General features: G+C 42.4%; 4 protein-coding genes across 4 annotated transcripts; 1 reads left to right on the top strand and 3 right to left on the bottom strand.

Moving 5' to 3' along the window:
• Positions 1 to 1,405: 1,405 nt before the first annotated feature.
• On the top strand, positions 1,406 to 1,993 carry LOC143834498 (olfactory receptor 2T11-like). Its single transcript, XM_077331325.1, has one exon. It carries the CDS (start codon positions 1,406 to 1,408, stop codon positions 1,991 to 1,993), a length of 588 nt encoding a protein of 195 aa, XP_077187440.1.
• A 5,204-nt stretch (positions 1,994 to 7,197) lies between these two features.
• Positions 7,198 to 8,127, bottom strand: LOC143834537 (olfactory receptor 2D3-like). Its single transcript, XM_077331354.1, has one exon. The coding sequence runs from the start codon at positions 8,125 to 8,127 to the stop codon at positions 7,198 to 7,200; it is 930 nt and encodes a 309-aa protein (XP_077187469.1).
• An 8,731-nt stretch (positions 8,128 to 16,858) lies between these two features.
• Positions 16,859 to 18,927, bottom strand: LOC143834536 (olfactory receptor 2T2-like). The gene is made up of 2 exons (XM_077331352.1): positions 18,012 to 18,927; positions 16,859 to 17,128 (listed from the first exon to the last, which is right to left on the bottom strand). Exons 1-2 carry the CDS (start codon positions 18,925 to 18,927, stop codon positions 17,100 to 17,102), a joined length of 945 nt encoding a protein of 314 aa, XP_077187467.1. The 3' UTR covers positions 16,859 to 17,099.
• Positions 18,928 to 23,316: 4,389 nt separating this feature from the next.
• Positions 23,317 to 24,255, bottom strand: LOC143834497 (olfactory receptor 2D3-like). Its single transcript, XM_077331324.1, has one exon. The coding sequence runs from the start codon at positions 24,253 to 24,255 to the stop codon at positions 23,317 to 23,319; it is 939 nt and encodes a 312-aa protein (XP_077187439.1).
• Positions 24,256 to 24,384: the final 129 nt, after the last annotated feature.

Raw genomic sequence — 24,384 nt, 5'->3', positions numbered from 1 at the left:
ATGTGCAAAAATCAGCATGATCATTTGCGAGTATTTGAATATCAGGGACACACAAAACTAAAGAGCCAGCATGGTGTAGGGGTAAAGAGTGGTAGCTTCTAAACTGATTAGCCGGGTTTGATTCCTCCCTCTTCTACATGCAGCCAGCTGGGTGACCTGGGCTTGTCACAGCCCTGATAGTGCTGCTCTCACAGAGCACTAACATCAGGGCTCTCTCATCCCCACCTACCTCACAGGCTGCATATTGTGGGGAAAGGAAGGGAAGGTGATTGTAAGCTGCTTGGAGACTCCTTTGGGCAGTGAAAAGCGGGATACAAAAACTAACTCTTTCTCTTATAATGAATCAGACCATTGGCCCATCAAAGTATCATAGACTGGCAGTAGATCTTTAGGATCCCTGGAATGGATGCTTTTTATCACCTGATCTTTTTAAACTGGAGATGCCAGGAAGTGAACATGGAACATGCATGCCAAGCAGATGCTCTGTCACTGAGCCACAGCCCTGTAAAAGGCAGAGCTGTAGTATCTGGTTGGAAAGTTTATACTTCAGCCTAAAACAGCATTGTTCCTTCTACAGAAGTAAATGGGAGAGTTTATGCACAAAAAGAGTTTTGTGGATTTTCAGACAGTGTGATCACGATTTATCAATTTCAAAGCAACACAACATGCGGAAAACTGTAAGACCCATTTTAATGCAATTCAGATGATTTCTTTGGCTTTTCTATTTCAGTTACCGCTTTTCTTTACAAAATCCAGAGATTTTGTCAAGTAAGAATGTCAATCAGTGTTTCGGGAGCTGCTGTACAATGATGGAAACTATGGATTAAAGCAAGTAAAACTGGAAACTCTCCACCTGTTCCCAAAATATATTGGTATCTGCTGGTGCAAATGATTCTGTAAGTGAATTTTGGCAACAAATCAATGCTCACTTGAAACAGCGACTTTTTAAATGCTGCTTTGAGAATTGACCGTTCATATAAAACTTTTACAGCACCTAAGATTTTGTGTAACATCTCCATGATCGGCTTTATTCTGATTCTAACTACAAAAAGGAAGCATGAGAAATGAGAATGTAACATCATGGACAGAGTTTCTTCTTATGGGGCTCATTCATCACAGGGCTCCCACCATTTTCTTTGCCATAATTCTCTTTATGGCTTCCATTGGCCTGATGGGAAACTGTCTCCTCCTCCTCCTAATCCAAACTAACTCCTCTCTTCATACCCCAATGTACTTTTTCCTTAGTCAACTGGCCTGCATGGATATGGGTCAAATCCTCATTGTTGTCCCAAAGATGTCCGTGAACTTTTTAACCCAAAGAAACACCATTTCACTCTTGGGATGTGTCACCCAGATTTTCCTCACTCTGACTATGGGGAGCTCAGAATGCTTTGTGTTGGCTGTCATGTCATATGACAGGTACGTGGCCATTTGCAGACCCTTGCAATACCCAGTCCTCATGAGAAGAATGATCTGCCTTGTCATGACAGTAGGAATCTGGTCTTCATCAGTACTTATGGTAGTGGTCATAGCCCTTTATGTACTGTTTCTGCCTTACTGTGGATCGAATGTGATCGACCATTTTGTCTGTGAGTTCCCAGCTCTGCTGAAATTATCTTGTGCTGACCCTTCCACCCTTGAAAAATTGGTATATGTTGATAATGTAATAGTATTTCTCCTCCCGATGTCAGTCATTGCTTCCTCTTACATATCCATCCTTGTGCAGATTTTGAGCAGACGCTCGACTGAAGGCAAGCAGAAGGCCTTGGGGACCTGCTTATCTCACTTGTGTGTGGTTGGTATCTTCTACGGGGCAGGCATGCTTACATACACAACTCCAGTACATTCCTACTCTGCAGAGAGATCGATGATTTACTCCGTGTGCATCACTGTTGTCCCTCCAATGCTGAACCCTTTTATATACAGCCTGAGGAATCGGGATGTTCTAGCTGCAGCCAGAAAGCTCTTTTGGAAATGTCCATCTCAGAAATAATATCCAGCAAAATGTCTCATATGTTCTAAATCTGGAAAATTATTTCAAAACTTGGCATTTTATTTTTGAATTTTACATTTGAATGTTACTTTGGGAGGAACGAGTTTGACACATAGGTTGGGTTTTCATTGCATTCTGAAGCTGGGCTTTAAATTGAGCATTAAATTAACAATCCACATTAGTTAATGCAGGAGTTCATCTGCTGGGGTTCTCTGGAGTTCAGGGCTTCTTTCTTTCCCATTCATTGGTTCAAGGCATCATATGGGGGGGGGGAGGAGAGAATTTGAGGTTTGCTATTTTATTTTTGGTTTTAACTGAATGTTTAAAAAATGTTATTGGAGGCTGCCTTGAACCATGAGAAAAGGTAGGATATGAAGATGTATGTTATCTCCTCCCCTGTCTTCTTTGTGTGTGTATGTTTTATCCTCTCCTTCTCCTCCCTGGCTGCCTTCTGTGTTTGTGTCTGTGTATTTTTCCTCCCCCTTAACCTTCTTCTGCATTATCCTCCCTTGCTTATCTTCTCTGTGAGTGTTTGAATCCCCATCTCACTTGCTTTCATTTGTGTGTGTACATGTGATTGCCTCTGTCTTATCTGGCAGATATTCGAAATCATGCAAACAATGGTGCTTCAAAATCCCAAAGGTGCCTACAAGCTGAAAAATGTTGGGGACCCTCTGTTATGGACACCTGGTTGTAAAATCTTGAGCTATGAAATCCACTGAGCCTTGGTTGCACCCTGTCTCTCAGCATCTCACAATTTCTGAGAGGATAAAATAAAGGAAGAGGGAACACATTTGTTTCTTCGTTTAGAATTTTTCTACGCAGGCCCATATAGGAACCTGAGGGCAGCAAACATCAAATCAAAATGTTAAAATATTTCAACATTCAAATGGCTGAAATATTAAAACAGAATTTAAACAATTCAATAAAAATTTATAAACACAATCACACATAATGCAACCACGGGGAAGAGCGAGTAACAATTAGTGGCGGAATCCCAAACAAAATAACAAAATCTGCTAGTGGAAGACATTGATAGAGGGAGAAAGATGGACATCCCTGGGGAAAGAGTTCCAAAGTTTTTGCACCATGACCAAGAAGGCCCTTTGTAGGTTTTCTTCCCATCAAGCCTCGGTTGGTGAGGCTACCCAAAGATGATTGGAGTGGACATGTGGGTTTATATGGTAGTAGGAGGTCCTTCAGATATACTTGCTCCATTTAGGGGTTTAAAAGCAATGCCAGTACCTTGCATAGGGCCTGGAAGGAAATTGGGAGCTAGTGTAGATGTAACATTGTCAGGAAGCCCTTGGCAATGGGTGGGAAAACTTACAGGCAGCAGGGAAGGCCTACTCATGCATTTCAGCTATACCACGTGTCTATGTCACTTCTGGCACACACCAGAAGTGATAGCATTGTATCACTGAAAATGTGATACTGCTCAGCTAGTTGGACAAAAACTCTATGGTAAAAGCGATTTTTACTGTACAATTTTTGTTCAAATACTAGAATGTAAACAAATGACATCACTTTGGATATTTAGCAAAATGTCTGGGAACATAACTGATAAGCATAGAGAAATAAGGGGACTCTGTTTGAAAAATCTGCATAAATCCATAAATATTGAAGCTTGTTTTTGCTAAGTCTATAGGAAACCCTAAATATGTCACAAAAGGACAAGATATATTTAAACTTGTCACTTGACAAAATGTACTCATACAGATACGATGGGAAAATGTATGCGGTAATCAAAAGACAGGTCTAAAAAAATTGTATAAAATATTATTGCTAGTGCCTTACTAACAGATTCCTTGGGTCTTTGCCACTTTACTGTAGTAAAGTTCTGCTTAATTCTGGAACCTCCCTGTTGTGTCCTTCATTGGGTATGAGCATACCAGATGAACAAGCCCATTTGGGTGACAGTATCAATGGCATACCCCTTTTGTGGCTTCGCTCTTTTTCATCTGACTGAAACAAAGAGTCTTCACTGGAGGTGCAGAATCAACTAGGTGGAATTTGTCTTGTGGAGTGCCAGAAGGTTTGGACTAGATGGCCTGTATGGCCCCTTCCAACTGTATGATTCTAAGGTTATCTTCTCTCATCCATGCTCTTCTTTAATATGTGGCTACTGAATGAGAGTGTCCAGTGCTTGGGGTTGGTTGTCATCAATATGCAGATGATACTCATCTCTGTACTTCATAATCCAAGCTGCCAGAGCCATTTGCCTTGGTTCTGAACTGGTGCTTTGAGGCTGTGTTCAGATGATTATGACAGACAGCTGAAGGTAAATCCAGACAGAATGGAGGTAATGCTGGTCAAGAAAGCTGACATTCTTGAAGGGCTGAATCATTTGAATCATTGCATTGAGCAGGGGGTTGGCCTAGATGGCTTGTATGGCCCCTTCCAACTCTATGATTCTGTGATTCTATCTCTTCCTACATTACAGCAGGTTATGAGCTAGGAAGTGCTTGTGGATTCTGTCCAGCTGTTTAAAAAGCAGATTAGCCTGGCCACCACAGAGCACGTACTATCAACAGCATCTTGTCCATAAGCAATCTTATTTCCTAGACTCTACTGATCTGGCCACTTCATGCTTCTGTAACTTCATGGTTGGATTATTGCAATGTGTACTACATAGGGGCCTGCCCTTGAAGAAACCTGGATGCTACAATTGGTACAGAATAAGCAGCTCAACTATAATCAGAGGTTAACATCAGGGATGCCTTCTTATTAATCTGGCCAATGGTGGCCATAGTTCCCAGAAGTGTGCAGCTGTTTAAGCTTACTCCAGGGAGGTTAGCCTCCTCTCCATTCAGAAGTAACTGTTTGACTCTTACTCTTGTCCCTTTTTAGTGAGTAAAGAACTAATGAATTGTTAACTTTGAATATTGGGGTTTGAATAGACCTACCTGTTCAGAAACCTCTAAAATGTATTTGCGTGTTTGAAAGCTCTCACAGCTACACCTGCAACCAGCAGTCACCTATTTATACCAGAAAGGAATCCAAGGCCTTGATATCAGTGATAGCGACCAGATTACATCCATTTATTTTTTAATGACCCACCCTTGACTCAAGTTCATGCATCAGGGTTCCCTACATTTTGCAGGTGATATCATTTTTTCAGAGTCTCTTGTGGCGCAGAGTGGTAAGCAGCAGGCATCCTGTCTGAAGCTCTGCCCATGAGGCTGGGAGTTCGATCCCAGCAGACGGCTCAAGGTCGACTCAGCCTTTCATCCTTCCGAGGTCGGTAAAATGAGTACCCAGATTGCTGGGGGGTAAACGGTAATGACTGGGGAAGGCACTGGCAAACCACCCCATATTGAGTCTGCCATGAAAACGCTGGAGGGCGTCACCCCAAGGGTCAGACATGACCCGGTGCTTGCACCGGGGATACCTCTGCCTTTATCATTTTTTACTATAAAAGATGGGGTGACATTTGAAGCTCTGATCTTTTTGTGCTTTTAGGAGTAGGTCTAACTGTGGACTCTTGATTAGCTCCCAGTATAATGTCCAACCTATCCATGTCCTACTTTATCCCGTTAGGTATGAAAAACTGAATAATAAGAAATTTCTTGTGGAATGTGTAGTTTAAAATAGCACTTTGGAATGATGAGAGTTGGAATGATGATAGTTTGGAATGATGACATCCTGGGTACACAATATTTATTTACTAGTATCAAAGCCCATTTTAAATATGGGCTTTGAAAGAGGCAGCAGGCCGGAGGGTGTGAGAGGGTGGACACAGCTCCCTTTCGCCTGCAAAGCTGTTAGGCTTCTGAATGGCCTGCTTGTTTACACTTATTCCTTATTCATCCTATATTTTTAGTGTCAGATTTCTTTTGAGGGTTCTCTTAAAAGGGAAAATCCCCCATATACATGGATGGAGAATTCCAGTTACCGTCTCTTGCTCTGTCTCCTTAAAGCGAAGTCCCCCAACTAATTTGAAGACCACCTCTTTGGGTAACACAAAAGGAAGCACACAGAGGGTCCAGACTGGTACCTACTGAAGAATACAATAACTGCCTCAGTAGATCCAGTTGAACTCTGCAGTGGCTGACCAGGGAAACTCTCTGAAATAAAAGAACCAATGATTTGTGTGTGGCCAATATCTGCTTGTGCAATAAAGCTTAAGTAATAACAGATGATCTCTAAAAGGACAGGATGGTTGTTTCTGGTTAATTTTTCTCAAGTGTAGATGGCCTCTCTGGTTCAAGTTTAATGGAGCAAGAACTAAAGTGAATAATGATAAAAAGCTTATTCTGACTGGTACAGCATTTAAGCATATTCTAAACACATCCCACTGGAAGAAAACATCCCTTTTACAGTCCAAGAGTGACATATCAAGTTTATGAATACATTTCAACTCGACAGCATTTGGCTATTTCCCCAAGCAATTCCGGAGCCAGTTCTGTAGTTCTTATACCTGTTGTTCAAATGGTTGGTCTAGATTAAACACAGTTGGTCTAGATTAAACAAAGCAAAGTGGTCTAGATTAAGTAAAGTTGGTCTAGATTAAACACAGTCCATTCAAAAATGGTTTTCCTCTACATTTTGTTCTGCATGCTCTTAAATATCATGAGCACACGTCTTCCGCTTTCTAAAAGTGTCCAAACTCTGCAAACATTTGAACATCTCTTTTCTACACTGCAGTAAAAATAAACTTACATTCCAACCAACCCCCCAATCCCCAAAAAAGCATGTTTACCTTTCAAAATAAATATTTGGTCATAGTGACCTAATAGTAATAAAATCAATAAATTCTTCTGTTTACAATAGAACTGCCCGATTACAGAAGTTAGCTCAAAGTTGTGATTTTTCTAACCTAAAGTAACAAAGTAAAAAGACAAATATTCTTACTCAATTAGCCTTGGGTATTTCCCTACCGCTTTCCCGCCACAGTTGATTATCAGTTATATGTGCATCACCCTATGCATAGCATTAGTACAGCACATTTAACATTCATACTTCTTGTTTTAAGAATTCTTTGTGTAGCAGTCGTATGTATAAGGCAGGGAACTTTGCATGTGCATATGTCTGGTTGGCGATTTCCTATGCTGCCACATCCAGAGTCTGAAGAGGTCATGTAACAAAAATCAGACAGCTGCTTTTGTTCATGCACACTGCATGATTTGTGCAATATAGATACAAGGGACTTGTGATTTTTCACATTGCCCTTTTTTTTTTATATATAACCCTACAGAAACACTTCATTTTTTACGGACCAGTTTGACCAGGGCTCCTTTGACATCCTTGTTTCTTAGGCTGTAGATAAATGGATTCAACAAAGCAGACACCACATTATAAAAGAGTGAAAATTTCTTATCCCTCTCTGGCTTGTAACTGGAGGCTGGGCGCATGTACATGAACATGGCAGCACTGTAGAAGAGAGTCACAACAGTGATGTGTGAACTACAAGTAGAAAATGCCTTGAACTTGCCTTCAGTGGAGCGGATCTTCAAAACAGTTGCAAAGATGAAACAGTAAGATATCACAATCAAAGAAAGAGGGACCATCAATACAATCACGCCTACCACAAAGTCCACTATCTCATTGATCTGTGTGTCTGCACAGGCCAATTTTAAGACGGCTGGCACCTCACATAAGAAGTGGTTGATCTTGTTTGGGCCGCAGTAGGGCAACCTCATGGTGAAACCAGTGTGCATCATGGCAAAGAGAAAGCCACAGGTCCAAGACCCAGCAACCAACTTGATACAGGAAGGCCTGCTCATGATGACGGTGTAGTGCAATGGGTGGCAGATAGCAACGTATCTATCATAAGCCATCACTGTATAGAGGATGCACTCAGTTATCCCCAAGGACAGGAAGATGTACATTTGGGCAGCACAGCGAGCATAAGTAATGGCCTTCTTCTTGGAGAGGAGGTGTATTAACATCTGGGGTACAGTGGTGGTGGTATAGCTAATATCCAAGAAGGAAAGGTTGGCCAAGAGAAAGTACATGGGTGTGTGGAGGCGAGAGTCTGTCAAGATGAGGGTGATAATGAGACCGTTGCCCAACAAGGTCAGAAGGTACAGGACCAGGAAGACCACAAACAGCATCAATTGCGTTTGGGGATGACTTGAGAAGCCCAACAGGATGAACTCCGACACAAAACTCTGATTTTCCCATGCTGCCATCCTGAGTCTAAGAGAGAGGAGGAGATATTTACTTCTTTAAAAATGTCAAAGTTAAAGAAAATGCCAAATCTAAAGGAAGCATCTAATCAAACGATGGCTATGCCCCCAAAATTATCAGATCTACACAGAGAAACTAATTTGATCACGTACACCATGAATATTTTAAAAATATTGTTGTGGATGTTGTGATAGTCCATTTTAACGGGAGCTTTAATGAGTTTTTAATTTGACTTTTGTAAATCGCCACAAGCCACTCGGGAGTGGCAGTTGATATGATATGATATGATATGATATGATATGATATGATATGATATGATATGATATGATATGATATGATATGATATGATATAATATAATATAATATAATATAATATAATATAATATAATATAATATAATATAATATAATATAATATAATATAATATAATATAATATAATATAATATAATATAATATAATATAATATAATATAATCATCAATGCAGGGACATGGAGGGCAGATCACATACAAAGCCTGTAAATATATGCACAGCCTTAATGGATATATTGCACTTTTTAAAAATCTGCCTGCCCACTGGACCTATGCAGAGCAGCAAGCATGTGGTCATCCCAGCCAGGAAGACTGAAATGGGTGCCATGCAATCCTTACATATTGAATATTTTTATAACAATGTCCTTGGTGCAACTTTGCAAGGAAGAGAAGCTGAATATATGAATTCAAGTTGCATTTTAAATGTAAGACGATAGTCCCTAACAAAACAGGAGTTTTAAACAGTTTTTTTCTGGTTTCCTGAAGGAGCCAAAGACAGTGTCAATTGCTGCCCATGACTTGATTATTCTCTTCCTCCAAAGCATGACACATGCTCTTATGATGAGGCTTCAGGTCTGGTTAAAAAATAAAAACTGCTGAAGGCCAATATATGGTTCGCGTTTTACCTCTCCACACATCTACACCAAAAGATTCGCTGGGACAATAACATTCCAGGCATGTCAATATGCAAAGGACTTATCTGATCAGCGTCTTCCATACAACTTGTCTACTTGTATCAGTACTACTGGCAGGGTTCAGAATTTTAGGGTTCAGAATGGTATCTGTGAAATGCTGCTATTGGGATGCTTCTCTTGCCACATCCCAAATGGTGCCATTTCATATCCTCATTCTTTCTCCTTACCTTTTCACATAGGAGACCCACCCCCATTATTGTTTTAATTCAAAACCAAGAGCACGGGCAGTGTGATACAAGAGATTTTGAGTAGCAGCAGTCCTTCCCCTTACTTACTGATTGTGCCACCCTTGTGCAAACCTTTACTCTTTGGACTGCATCCTACCTATGATTCTAGGTTTCCAATGTGCCTTCTCTCAGATTCCATGGAACCTTCCTGTCCTTGCAAGTGGAGGCACTTGGAGTAAAAAAAAAAAAAAAAAAGGATAATTTAGGCAACCATTCTTAAGACCATTCTAGAAGAAGACGTTTGAATACTATTGCCACCGAAATTAATGGCTTACGGAAATTTATTGTTGCCACAACTGGTTAATGCACCAATCTGAAGGCAGAAAGGTTAGCAAAACTTTCCAAACCAACACAATGGGGCAATTACATCACATAGGTTATCAGCAGAATATTAGAAGGTACCATCGGTGGAGCTACTTCGACATGCATCATTGCTTAGTGATCCAGCACCTGCTTTAAATACAAAAGGCCACAGGCTGGTTGTTACGTTTTGTCTGAATTGTAGCATTTCAATTATGATCACATAGAAAGACACCCAGAATTTGCCATTACATTTGGAAAGTCTCGAATTTGTTTATGTTAGGTTTTAGTAAAGTCCATGTTTCTGATCCATATAGGAGGACTGGCAGGGTTAGTGTCCAAAAGAAAGGAATTTTGGTCTTGGGAGAGATGTTTGTCTTCTTCCAGAGGCACCATCTGAGTGTGGCAAATGCTGATGTTGCTTGGCCAATCGTATTGTGGGCCTCAGTGGTAGATGACACTTTCTTTTCTTGCACCAATGAGCCTAACTATTTATATTCTTTGACTTGCTCAATTTGGGCTCCATTGAGGTATACATGGAATATAATAGAATGTAGTATTATTAATAGATGAACAAGTTTGCTTAAGGGGCAAAGTATTAGATTTCAGATCTCCTCCATCTTGATGGTCCTCTCTAACCTAAAGCAAAAGATTTTATGACTACTGGGAAATATTTAACATCTTGATGGATATTTTCAGGTTTCATTCCTTTGGTGTTAACTAACATTTATAGTCCTGGGAAAAAGCAATAATGACAATCAGAAAATTTGCTTACCATCATTGTTCACTTCTGCATCTGGAAAGAGATTTTACGGAGTACAGTAGTCACTTGCCCCAAGAATATTGCTCACAATTTATTGAGCTGAAAAATTGCTCATCTGGTACTTTCCTCCTGAACTGCTGATAAGTCTCCTTTCTCTGTTGGAAGACAGTGTGTGCCGGTTGCACATCCTACAAATAATAACTATTTTGCTACTTATTCAGTTATGTAGAAGGACCTAAGAGGAGACTTGGGAGCTTGGTTTAAGTACTTCAGAGGTGCCCCTCAGTCCCAGAAGCATTCAGTACTTCATTGAGGTGATTAACTGAAGACTAAATGCCTTGTAATTTTGGATCACTAATTAAGATTACAGAGAGAAAAAAGAAGACGGTGAGATTAAAGGAGGAATAACATGAGAGAAAAAGATATAAAAACAGAAGATGATTTTATGCGTCTTTTTCAAACATTACATTTAGGGGATCCAAACCTGAGTATCTGGAGAATGTGTAACCAGTGGTATGTGTGGTTGCCATTTTGACTGTAATGGATTCTCTGCAGATCCTGACAGCTGGTCCCAATATGCATGGTTGTAGTGTCTGAAACAGGATATTCTGATTTTGAAATTATTGACTATTGTTTTGTATCCATCAACAGACCTAACTTAAAAGTCCAGGACTTTTATACTGCATCTGTCTAGTCTGCGTGTTAGGTCCCAAGTTGATCTATGACCACCCTATGAATGAATGACCTCCAAAATGTCCAACCTTCATCAGCCATGCTCATATCTTTCAAATAGAAGGCCATGACTCCCTTTATTGAGTCAATCCATCTTATGTTGGTTCTTCTGCTATTCCTACAGCCTTCAACATTCCCTTTCATCAGCTTTCCTGGTGAATCTTGCCTTCTGATAATGTAGCCAAAGTAAAACAGCCTCAGTTTAGGGAGAATTTTGATTTGATTTATCTAGAACCCAGTTATCAGTCTTTTTAGAACCCCATTATATCTGTTTTATGCTATTTATTGACAGCCTTTCTCACTAGGACTCAAGGCAGATTACACAGACTGAGCCAATACAGTCAACTGGATGGGACACTCAGGGGCTTTACGCACCGGGATCTTTGTTGCAAATTGGTCACTGAATGAAAAATCGCCATTTAAAATAGTGGAATTCGTCGTTATGCATACCTGCCTTTGTAGTGGTATCCAGTTGCGTTTTGTAGCGTTTCCCACAGGCTTCCGGTCTCGGCAGAAATCGCTAGAAAGGAAGCGCTATTGCCGAGCTCGTCCCGCCCCTGGCCGTCAAGCAGCCAATGGGCAGCCGTTAGCATGCTCCCAAACAGCCCCTTTCCCTTTAAGAAAGGTTTTTTTTTTTTTTAAAAACAGACCCATAGCAACGAATCTGGGTAGATTCGTTGCAACAGAGAGACCCATCCAGCTGCCTAATGTGTTTGAGCTGTCATTTGATCGTATGATCGTTGGCACGCTGCCTCGAGTGAAAAGAAAAAAATCCCCCCTCCCCCCCTCTCACGGGCCGATTTTCGGCTGAATGACTGTGTTAAATGTGTGTGCTTAGTGACTGAAGGGGAGGGACTGAAGCCGGGGAAGCCTCTGTTTGAGCTGTCATTTGATCGTGGCCACGCTGCCTCGGAGTGGAAAAAAAAAATCCCCCCCTCCCCCCCCCTCTCACGGGCCGATTTTCGGCTGAATGACTGTGTTAAATGTGTGTGCTTAGTGACTGAAGGGGAGGGACTGAAGCCGGGGAAGCCTCTGTTTGAGCTGTCATTTGATCGTGGCCACGCTGCCTCGGAGTGGAAAAAAAAAATCCCCCCTCCCCCCCCTCTCACGGGCCGATTTTCGGCTGAATGACTGTGTTAAATGTGTGTGCTTAGTGACTGAAGGGGAGGGACTGAAGCCAGGGAAGCCTCTAAACTGAAAGAGGCTCGCTGGTGCGTTTATCCCCGCTCGCTCGGAGAAAAAAAAATGGCGATCGCTTCACCGGAAGTTTGGAGGACAGGCTCAGGAGGAGGGACTTTGAAGAAACCGCAACAATGTTAACGCACAGGTCTTTATCGCTAGTGTTACAGATTGTTTGCAAGAGTGTAGCGCTTTCCGGAGGGTGAATCCACTTTTTGGGATTCCCCTGAAAGCGCTACAACGAAGCGCTTTTTGCTGATCGGTTTCAGGAGTGTTGCAGATTGTCTACGACGTCGTGCGTTAAGGCAAATCAATAGCGTTTCCAATTAGCAACCATTGTGCGATTTTGAAGCCGTGCAAAAAGCCCCTCAGTGATCAGTGCAGTAGGAATTAGGCGATACTCTCCCCCACACTTTTCAGCATTTATATGTGCCCTCTGGCCCAGCTGGCTATGGGCTGGGATGTCACCAGTATGCGGATGAAGCCCAGCTCTACGTCCTAATGGATGGATGGCCAGACTCCCCCCCCCCCCAGATATATTCACCAGTTGTTTGGAAGCAGTGGCTGGATGGCTCAGCCAGAGTCGCCTGAAACAACCCCTCCAAGACGGATGTCCTGTGGCTGGGAAGAAGAGGACAGGACCAGGAAGCGCGTCTCCTATGCCTGGATGGTGTGCGATTAACATCTGCACCAGTGGCCAGGAATTTGGGGGTGACCTTTGATGACTCCCTTTCAGTGGAGGCTCAGGTCACAAAAGTAGCCCGGATGGCTTTTTTCCATCTCCGCCCTACCTGTCTTCGGAACACCTGGCCACTGTGATCCATGCAATGGTCACTTCCAGACTAGACTAGTGTAACTCACTCTACGCAGGCCTGCCCTTAACTTTGATATGGAAGTTACAGCTGGTACAAAATGCGGCTGCCAGGGTCCTCACCAGGTCATCTTGGAGGGCCCATATTCAGCCGGTACTTCGTCATCTACACTGGTTACCAGTCTGTTACCGGGTCAAGTTTAAGGTATTGGTATTAAACTTTAAGGCCATACGCTGCCTGGGTCCTGCCTACCTGCGGGACCGCTTGGTTGCTTATGCCCCCGGCAGGGCTCTTCGCTCTGCGGGTATGAATTTACTTCCTGTCCCGGGCCCCTGGGAAGTTCGCCTGGCCTCGACCCAGGCCAGGACCTTTTCAGTCCTGGCCCCAACCTGGTGGAATGAGGTCCCAGAAGAGCTAAGGGCCCTGCAGGATCTACCATCTTTCCGCGGGCCCTGCAAGATGGAGCTCTTCCGTCAGGCATATGGTTGAGGCCAGGGTAGAGCCCCGGGTCCCATTTTAGATCCCCAAGATCCATCAGTCTAGCGTCCTCTGTCACAGAACTGACAATATGGTCTCTGACTGAACAAGGTGGGGTTAATAGTTAGAATGCCATTGTTGTTTGCATTTTTGTAATATGGGGATTAAGGGGGTTTTATTGTAATTTTAATGTTTTACTGTGAACCGCCATGAGACCTGTTGGCTAGCGGCGGTATATCAATCAATCAATCAATCAATCAATCAATCAATCAATCAATCAATCAATCAATCAATCAATGTTATAGAGCCAGCCAGAAACCCCAAAACAACACTGACACAAAGTATTAACATGACACACTTGAATGCTACTTTGGGAGGAACTAGTTTGACACATAGGTTGGGTTTTCATTGCATTCTGAAGCTGGGCTTTAAATTGAGCATTAAATTAACTACCTACATTAGTTAATGCAAAGAGTTCATCTGCTGGGGTTCTATGGAGTTCAGGGCTTCTTTCTGCCCATTCATTGGCTCAAGGCATCGTTTTGGGGGAGTGGGATTTGAGGTTTGCTATTTTATTTTTGGTTTTAACTGAATGTTTAAACATTGTTATTGTAAGCTGGCTTGAACCATGATAAAAGGTAGGGTATAAATGTGTATTTTAACTCCTCCCTGGTCTTCTTTGTGTGTGTATGTTTTATCCTCCTGTTCTTGGCTGCCTTCTGTGTTTGTGTTTCTGTGTTTTTTTCTCCTCCTTGACCTTCATCTGTATTATCCTCCCTTGATTATCTTCTCTATGAGTGTTTGAATCCCCCATCCCATTTGCTTTCATTTGTGGGTGTGCATGTGATTGTCTCTGTCTTATTTGGCAGATCTTTGAAATCATGCAAACAATGGTGCTTCAAAATTCCAAAGGTGCCTACAAGCTGAAAAATGTTGGGGATCATCTATTACGGACACCTGGTTGTAAAATCTTGGTTGCACCCTGTCACTCAACCTCTCACCATTTCTGAGACGATACAATAAAGAAATGGAGAACGTGTTTGTTTCTTTGTTTAGAATTTTTCTATGCAGGCCTGTTGGAAGGGTACACACATATACAGAGCTTGTCCGGTCGACTCCGACTCCAACTCCAACTCCCAATCTCTCCAGGAGGCTGGTTTTATTGAAACATAAAATTTACAATTGCACAGGCACATAGTTACACAAGGCAGCTGCAAGATGATACATTATTAGCCACAAGGCCCTATTGTATGAAGGTTAGATTCTCACAGTAACCACATCATGTTTGCCACAAGTCCCTATTGTCTATTGTTTGAAGGTTAAACATCAGGAGGTGATCATGAAGTGCTCTTGTGTGCTGTGTTGCCAATGGGCCAGGATAAGGTGACCAGAATTTGAGGGAGGCAAAGCAGGCTAAAGGGAGTGGAAAGCCCCCCCTCCCCCTGCCACCAGCGACAGGGCTTTGCAGCCCGCAGGGAGACTCCAAACTCCCACCTGGCTCCCTCCCAACAGGAGTGTACCTGCGGGCTGCAAAGCCCTGTTGCTGCCTCTCTCCTCATGGGTGACAATGGAGGCCGCAGTCACAAGGCTTCTAGCAGGCAAGGAGGGAGGCTGGGAGGTGGAGGAGGAGGGCCAATCAGGGTGGACCTGGACAGACAGGGCCCCGGACAGTCTCCTCCCAGGAGGCTGTTTCCCAAATATAAGGGAGCGAAATAGTGTTAAGGATGTATTTATTTATGTACTTATTTATTTATTCAATTTCTGTGCTGCACCCTCTCAGCTTAGCTGTCTCACAATATGTTCTTCAGACTAAATAAAGAATCTATAGAAACATCTTAAGTTGAAAGACTCTGTATTCTCATCTCGTGATAATTAATAAAGGCAGGGATAATAACAAAAATTAATAGCTGTGATGGATAAGAAAGGCCTGGATCTTCATAACAATCTTGAAAGTAAAGAAAGAAGAAGCAATAGCTAAGACTGACACCTTTTTTGTCTCCCACCCCCAAAATACAGAATGTAGTCTGAAAAAGCAGTCCCATTGCAAACCTCTTTGCTTCTTTTGTTTCCACTTCATGTATAGATGATGATGCTTCTCTAGAGCTGGCTATAACCCCCCCACACATACCTGTCTCATTAAACCCTCTTGTTTTCTTGTTCACCTTCTCGTTTCCTTATGCTCAACCCATATTTTTTATCCTTTTTATTCGGATTATGTTCCATTCAGACCCTCACATCTAATTTTAGAATCATAGAATCCTAGAGTTGGAAGGGGCCATAAAGGCCATCTAGTCCAACCCCCTGCTCAACGCAGGATCAGCCCAAAGCATCCTAAAGCATCCAAACAATTTTGTTTTATTCTCAAAACCTTGTGAGGGATTCACTAAGGGTCATAGTACACGTGACTTCTGGAAACAGCTGCAGGGAGGGAATATTTGAGAGCTGATGCACCTGCCCGGTTGCAGCAAAGTTTTGTATATACCTGCTGGCTGGCAGGCAGAGCTACACTGAGAGTAGAGAGCAAACTTGGCTTCCTTTAAAGAGGTTTACATTATACTTGTACTGCTGCTGCTGATAGAGTCAATGGCTATGCTTGAACTGGCTGGCTAATAGATGGGACTGTATGGAGCGGAGGATGGAAAAGAAAATATTGGCTTTCCCGTATGAGCAATTACACACCTTCTTTATAGACAGGTAAGATAAAACAGCACCAGGTTTTCTCACTCCCTTCAGTGAACAGTAGCCCAGGAAGTTCACAAAACCCTGGTTAGGAAAACCTGAACTATGACATCATTCTCCAATCCTAGATACACTCTACCAAACCGGAAAGGATACAAGAGGGCAGAGATGAGGAAAGAGCAGATCACTTCTCTATCACTTCTCCATCTGAGACAAAACTGCTTATCAAAGATTTCTCAGCATTAATTCCAATTTATAGCTACCCAATTCACCCACAGAGTGATTAAGCCTGCTATGGGGAAAAGACAAAATACAAAAAGCATTTGCCGTAACCATGTAATTTAAATCAAGAAGTGACAAAAATATTCTTCAGAACAACAATGTATACAAATAGTTTCAGAGTAATTGGCTTACGATACAAAACTTAAGAGCCTCTTGTGGCGCAGAGTGGTAAGGCAACAGACATGCAGACTGAAAGCTCTGCCCATGAGGCTAGAAGTTCGATCCCAGCAGCCGGCTCAAGGTTGACTCAGCCTTCCATCCTTCCGAGGTCGGTAAAATGAGTACCCAGCTTGCTGGGGGGTAAACGGTAATGACTGGGGAAGGCACTGGCAAACCACCCTGTATTGAGTCTGCCATGAAAACGCTAGAGGGCGTCACCCCAAGGGTCAGACATGACCAGGTACTTGCACAGGGGATACCTTTACCTTTACCTTTACAAAACTTAGTGAAGATTAAAGAAGCCACCGGCTTTAAGCTTGTCTTCCGGTGAAAGCCTTCTTCAAAGAATCATTTAGATGTCACAAATTCACTCTGGATCTCAAACTGGCTACAAAAGGATCAAATAGTGCTCCCAAGGTGACCAGTAACACAGTAAGATGACCAGTAACACAGTAGGGTTTGTCACTTGTAAGTTTGCTTCCACGCTTGGGTGGAGATGGATGGAGCTAACAACAAGTGGCTTTTAATCACTTCTTTTCACAACTGGGAGAGCGTTTGCCATATTTGTACTCTCATGAACCCTGTTCAATTTTCTGAGGAAATGTGCATGTACACGAAAGCTCACACCTTGAATAAGTCTTTTTTTGTTTTAAAGGTCCCATTGGACTCAAATTTTGTTGTTCTTTTAAGGAAGTGAGAAATTGACTGCAAAGTCATTGTGAATGATGACATTAATATGTATACATTATTCTTGTACACTAATTTGGGAAGAAGGTAACATTTTATCTTAGCCAGAGCTGCAGTGCTATTTCATTTGTAACCTGTTCATTGTGCTGTTGACAACTTTAAAAAATTTTTTTCTGAGAATAAAACTATTCCGTACTTTTCAACCTTGTCTCAAAAGACAGTGTCCTCCTGACAAAAAAAAATAGACATGTTACAGAATTCAGCCCTACAAATGCTAGCATAGAATACCATCTCAAAGGAGGGAGAGCAAGATGGTCTGATATTTCATCCCTAAATTCCTCGGAAATTACCAGAAACAGACACAGGGGTTAGCTGATGATACATCAGGTATGGGTCAAATATGACATTGACTGAAAAGTGGGTGCTCATTAAAAGTGGAAAAGTTTAAAGGATCAGAGACCTATTTTGTCCTGAATTCTATGCTCTTGGGGCTGCCTTGAATCTAAGCCATTGGTGAGCCATTGGTTTAACAAACTTTAAATGTATCATACATGTAATTGTAGCTGCCCTTTGTGTGTATCAACTGCATTTTCCAACCCATTTTCTCAGTACCGCTAAAACATCTCTGTTTCTCAGACTGTAGATCAGGGGGTTCAACATCGGGGTCACAATGTCACAGAAGACAGAGACAACTTTATCCTGTTGTGGTGTTCTGTAGGACTCGGGTCTCATGTATTTAAAACTGGCTGCTCCATAGAAGATGCCCACCACACACAGGTGAGAGATGCAGGTGCTAAATGCCTTGCGCCTTCCTTCAATTGACTGCATTCCCAGGACTGTCAGGAGGATGGAAATATAGGAAGCCAGAATGAGCGAGATAGGTCCCAGAAGCATCACAATACCGGTGAAGAACAATCCCTTCTCATAGATGGATTTCTCAGAACAGGACAATTTCAGCATACTAGGAACTGTGCAGAAAAACTGATTGATGACATTTGACTTGCAGAAGGTTAGGCAGATGACAGAAATGGTGTGGATCAGGGCATGTAAAGAGGCACCGATCCAGACTCCTGCTGATAAGACTAGGCAGGTCCTCCTGGTCATGAGTACAGGATATTGCAAGGGCTTGCATATGGCCACATACCTGTCATAGGACATCACACTCAGCAGGAGACATTCTCCCCCTCCCATGGTCAAGGTGAAGAATATCTGGATGCCACATCCGGAAAGTGAAATGACATTCTTCTTGTTCAAGTAGTCCACTGACATCTTAGGAACAATGGTGAAAACCTGGCAAATGTCCATAAAGGACAACTGACTGAGGAAGAAATACATGGGGGTCTGAAAATCAGAACCTGTTTGGATCAGCAAAAGGAAGAGGCAATTTCCAAACAAGGCAAGAAGAAAGGTGACCAGAAGAGCACCAAAGAACATGGTGTGGATTGCTGTGTGGTTCAATAACCCAAGGAAAACAAACTCAGTCCATGATGTCCTGTTCATCTTCTCTACTTCACTAGAAAGTGCCAAAGAAAGCCTGAAGATCTTGTAACAGAAAGAGGAATCTGTGATAGAAAAAAATCAAGCCATTGTATAAAAAGGGGACAGATAGACCATCCGACTTACAGTTTTATAATGAAGGTTGTCATAAGGACAATTCAATCTAGATCCACATTAAAAATTAGATTTTCTTAAAGGAATCTAAATGTTTCTAAGATCTCAAGATCTTATTGTCACCTTTGATGTTAAGTCTCACCAAACCCCCCTTACATTTTGCTCTGGTGCTCAATGTTATGCCTATAACTAAACAGTGAAATGCTTCTTGTAGCCCTGGAAATCTTTACTAATTAAATACACTGTGATACGACTGATGAGTTTTGTTTGTTTTTTACACTATTCCTGCTATTTGCATTATCCAGGGATCTCACAGTCTCAGATCTCTGGGGGAAAAAATATTCTGGGGTATGCCTGCCTTTGGGGAAATCAATCTCAACTCCCAAAACTTTTATTCATAGTTAACTGGTGAAGGCACAGTGATTTACATATGAGATGGAAATGAAGAGACTGAAACAACAAAGCTAAACTGAGTACAGTGCTAATGTTGTGGTTTGGTCTCAATGGGGTCACATTGAGGTCCATTCCGCACAACTTAAATGTAGCCAAAGTCTTACCTTTTGTAAATGCTATTAATTTAACGTTTCGCATGACATCGTAAACAAACCGCAAAACTCCTGCCAAACTCCAGCAATAATCGGAATTTTATAGCGCTTAGGGGGAAATCCAGAAAACTGGATTCCCCCTGAAAAAACCGCTACACTTCTGAGCACAAGCCGCAACACATCAGCGAAAGACATGTGTGTTCTCAAAATAGTGGTAGAAAGAATGTCCCTCCCTAACTCTTGCCCCCGAGCTTTCGAAGACGCGATCGCCATCCCCCCCCCCCCTTAAACCGGCGAAAGCAACGAATAAGCGAGACTTCTCCGGCTAAAGTCCGTCTACAAGCAATTCAGAAGTGCTTAACAGTAAAACAAAGCTCCTGTCTTTAAAGTTCCTGAGCACATTACAGCCCCCTGTTCGACACTGCCCGTAATTTCGGCCAGAAATTGCACCCATGGGAGGATTTTTTTTTTCTTAAACAGCGTGTAAACGATTAAGCGCCAGCTCCTATGCCAGAAAAAAAGTCTTGAGACATCAACTGGACAAATACTCATTGCTAGTGATTATGTTTTTTTTTAAACAGTTTTTAAAAGGAAAGGGGTTTTTAGGGAGCAGGAACACAACAGTTCATTGGCTGTTCTGTTTGATTGACAACCTGGGGCGCGAAGAAGTACGGAAAAATATTGACTCCTTTGTTGCGATTCTGGCGTGACCGGAAACCTGTGAGGAATGAATAGACCGCTACTGGGACTTCAATATTCCACTAGAATTGATGGTATGTGGAATGATGAAATTCCACTATTAAATATAGCGTTTCTGCATACTGCAAACATTTAACAACATTGGCCATTGTGCGGAATGGCCCTCAGTATATTAGGCACTCCATGTCAAACACTCAGAATTGTTACAGAGCAGTGGTTCTCAACCTGGGGGTCGGGACCCCTTTGAGGGTCGAACGACCCTTTCACAGGCGTTGCAGCAAGGCGGGGGGGGGGCACTGCCACTGTTGCTACTCCTCCTGCAAGTCTTAAAGGTGCCCCTGGACTCCATTTTAATTCTTCCCAAACATTGGTTTTCATTACTTGATTCATACCCCGCCCTTCTCTCCAAGTGAGTCCCAAAGTGACCGACATTGCTCCTCTTCCATTTAATCCACACAACAGCCTTGTGGGGTATATCAAGATAGACTGTCCATCTGTCTGGATCAGTGGAAAAGAGCGAGATTGGCATAGTGGACAACAGGCAGAACTGAACTGAGAAACCCCGGGGGGGAAACCAATTTATATACAATCATGAACTATAGATCTTCACGACATTGGTCAGTTTCAGTTTAATTTCTGTGAAAGAACCCTTGCATAATTTTATGGTTGAGGGTCACCACAACATGAAGAACTGTATTAAAGGGTCATGGCATTAGGAAGGTTGAGAAGTTGAGAACTACTGTTATAGACCCTCTTAAGAAGATCATGTTAGGAACACGAAGGAATATCAATGGGGGTGGGAAAAGGTAAAGGTAAAGGTATCCCCTGTGCAAGCACTGAGTCATGTCTGACCCTTGGGGTGGCGCCCTCTAGCGTTTTCATGGCAGACTCAATACAGGGTGGTTTTGTCATTCCCTTCCCCAGTCATTACCAACCTCGGAAGGATGGAAGGCTGAGTCAACCTTGAGCCGGCTGCTGGGATTGAACCCCCAGCCTCATGGTCAGCGCTTTCAGATGGCTGCCTTACCACTCTGTGCCACAAGAGGCTCATGAGGAAGGGAAAGGAAGACTCTATTGTAAAGAGACAAGGAGCCCTGAACACTTACAGACCTCCATTGTACCTCAGAGGGTGGTTCATGGAGACAGGGAGCTGACTTGTAGCCACATTCTGCAGTGGAAGTATGTTCCATTAGTAGGCTGGATGTATTGAACTGCAACACCAGATTCTGGGAGGAAAGACCTTATCTGACTCCTCCTAAGTGTACTTACAGTTATGGCAGATTCTTTGCTTATAAATCCGAATCTTTCTGATGATGGCCACAAGGACCTTTGGATCATTGCTATAAATGTAATAAAAATATTTTCAAGAATGATGGGTCACTCGCTACCTGACTGGCCCTCAGCCAGGAATGACCCTCCCTTTTCGTTTAGTCCCTATCAGGGTGGAGTTCTCACCAGGATGGAGCTCTCACCTGATAAGGGTCAGCTCTCCACCCCTAACTTCCTGCCACCCTTGGAAGAGGCTGGGTGGGAGCAGAGCTGGCTACAGTGAGTTGCTCGGCCCTAGAAGGGGTGTGTGTGGGTAGAGCATTCTCCCAGGGGCCACCTGTTATTTTAGGTTTATTGTTATTAGCATTTACTGCCACCCAGATTTCTTTTGAAGGGTCTCGTAAAAGGAAAAAAACCCATATACATGGATGGAGAATTCCAGTCACCGTCTCTTGCTCTGTCTCCTTAAAGCGAAGTCCCCCAACTAATTTGAAGACCACCTCTTTGAGTAACACAAAAGGAAGCACACAGAGGGTCCAGACTGGTGCCTACTGAAGAATACAAGAACTGCCTCAGTGCATCCAGTTGAACTCTACAGTGGCTGACCAGGGAAACTCTCTGAAATAAAAGAACCAATGATCTCTGTGTGGCCAATATCTGCTTGTGCAATAAAGCTTAAGTAATAACAGATGCTCTCTAAAAGGACAGGATGGTTGTTTCTGGTTAATTTTTCTCAAGTGTAGATGGCCTCTCTGGTTCAAGTTTAATGGAGCAAGAGCTAAAGTGAATAATGATAAAAAGCTTATTCTGACTGGTACAGCATTTAAGCATATTCTAAACACATCACACTGGAAGAAAACATCCCTTTTACAGTCCAAGAATGACATGTCAAATTTATTAATACATTTCAACTCGGCAGCATTTGGCTATTTTCCCCATGCAGTTCCAGAGCCAGTTCTATAGTTCTTGTACCTGTCGTTCAAATGGTTCGTCTAGATTAAACACAGTTGGTCTAGATTAAACAAAGCAAAGTGGTCTAGATTAAGTAAAGTTGGTCTAGATTAAACAAAGCAAAGTGGTCTAGATTAAACACAGTCCATTAAAAAATGGTTTTCCTCTACATTTTGTTCTGCATGCGCTTAAATATCATGAGCATCCTTCTTGCTCTTTCTAAAAGTGTCCAAACTCTGCAAACTTGAACATTTCTTTTCTACATTGCAGTAAGAATGCACTTACACTCTGATCCCACCCCCAAAAAAAAAACATGTTTACCTTTCAAAATAAATATTTGGTCATAGTGACCTAGTAATAATATCCATTCAAGTTCTTCTGTTTACAATAGAACTGCCTGATTATAGAAGTTGGTTCAAAGGTGTGATTTTTTTTAAACCTTAAGAAACAAAAAGTAAAAGCACCCATATTCTTATTCAATTAGCATTGGGGATCTCCCTACTTCTTAATCCCCAGTTATATGTGCATCACCCTATGCATAGCATTAGTACAGCACATTTAACATTCATACTTCTTGTTTTAAGAATTCTTTGTGTGGCAGCCATATGTAGAAGACAGGGAACTTTGCATGTGCATATGTCTGGTTGGTGATTTCCTATGCTGCCACATCCAGAGTCTGAAGAGGTCATGTAACAAAAATCAGACAGCTGCTTTTGTTCATGCACACTGCATGATTTGTGCAATATAGATACAAGGGACTTGTGATTTTTCACATTGCCCTTTTTTTTTTTACATAACCCTACAGAAACACTTTTCATTTTTTACAAACCAGTTTGACCAGGGCTCCTTTGACATCCTTGTTTCTTAGGCTGTAGATAAATGGATTCAACAAAGCAGACACCACATTATAAAAGAGTGAAAATTTCTTATCCCTCTCTGGCTTGTAACTGGAGGCTGGGCGCATGTACATGAACATGGCAGCACTGTAGAAGAGAGTCACAACAGTGATGTGTGAACTACAAGTAGAAAATGCCTTGAACTTGCCTTCAGTAGAGCGGATCTTCAAAACAGTTGCAAAGATGAAACAGTAAGATACCACAATCAAAGAAAGAGGGGTCATCAGTAGAATCACACCTAGCACAAAGTCCACTATCTCATTGACCCGTGTGTCTGCACAGGCCAATTTTAAGATGGCTGGCACCTCACAGAAGAAGTGATTGATCTTGTTTGGGCCACAGTAGGGCAACCTCATGGTGAAACCGGTGTGCATCATGGCAAAGAGAAAGCCACAGGTCCAAGACCCAGCAGCCAACTTGATACAGGAAGGTTTGCTCATGATGACGGTGTAGTGCAATGGGTGGCAGATAGCAACGTATCTATCATAAGCCATCACTGTATAGAGGACGCACTCAGTTATTCCCAAGGACAGGAAGATGTACATTTGGGCAGCACAGCGAGCATAAGTAATGGCCTTCTTCTTGGAGAGGAGGTGTATTAACATCTGAGGTACAGTGGTGGTGGTATAGCTAATATCCAAGAAGGAAAGGTTGGCCAAGAGAAAGTACATGGGTGTGTGGAGGCGAGAGTCTGTCAAGATGAGGGTGATAATGAGACCGTTGCCCAACAGGGTCAGAAGGTACAGGACCAGGAAGGCCACAAACAGCATCAGTTGCGTTTGGGGATGACTTGAGAATCCCAACAGGATGAATTCTGACACAAGACTCTGATTTTCCCATGCAAGATCCTCTGCCATCTTGAGTCTAAGAGAGATGAGGAAATATTCACTTCAAAATTAAAGAAAGTGCCAAATCTAAGGGAAGCACCTAATCAAACGGTGGCTATGCCCCGAAAGTATCTACTAATCTGAGAGACTAATTTGATC

The sequence above is a fragment of the Paroedura picta genome, chromosome 3, assembly GCF_049243985.1.
Source record: "Paroedura picta isolate Pp20150507F chromosome 3, Ppicta_v3.0, whole genome shotgun sequence".
Taxonomy (NCBI): Eukaryota; Metazoa; Chordata; class Lepidosauria; order Squamata; family Gekkonidae; genus Paroedura; species Paroedura picta.
The sequence above is the reverse complement of the archived record's forward strand: the minus strand, read 5'-3'. Positions and strand labels throughout refer to the sequence as shown.

Coding starts and splice junctions, on each gene's coding strand:
- LOC143834498 (XM_077331325.1), top strand. CDS start 1,406: ATGTCATATGACAGGTACGTGGCCATTTGCAGACCCTTGCAATACCCA.
- LOC143834537 (XM_077331354.1), bottom strand. CDS start 8,127: ATGGCAGCATGGGAAAATCAGAGTTTTGTGTCGGAGTTCATCCTGTTG.
- LOC143834536 (XM_077331352.1), bottom strand. CDS start 18,927: ATGAACAGGACATCATGGACTGAGTTTGTTTTCCTTGGGTTATTGAAC. Junction 17,129..18,011: donor AAAATGGGTTGGAAAATGCA/GTTGATACACAC, acceptor ATCCTTTTGTAG/CCAGTTTGAGATCCAGAGTG.
- LOC143834497 (XM_077331324.1), bottom strand. CDS start 24,255: ATGGCAGAGGATCTTGCATGGGAAAATCAGAGTCTTGTGTCAGAATTC.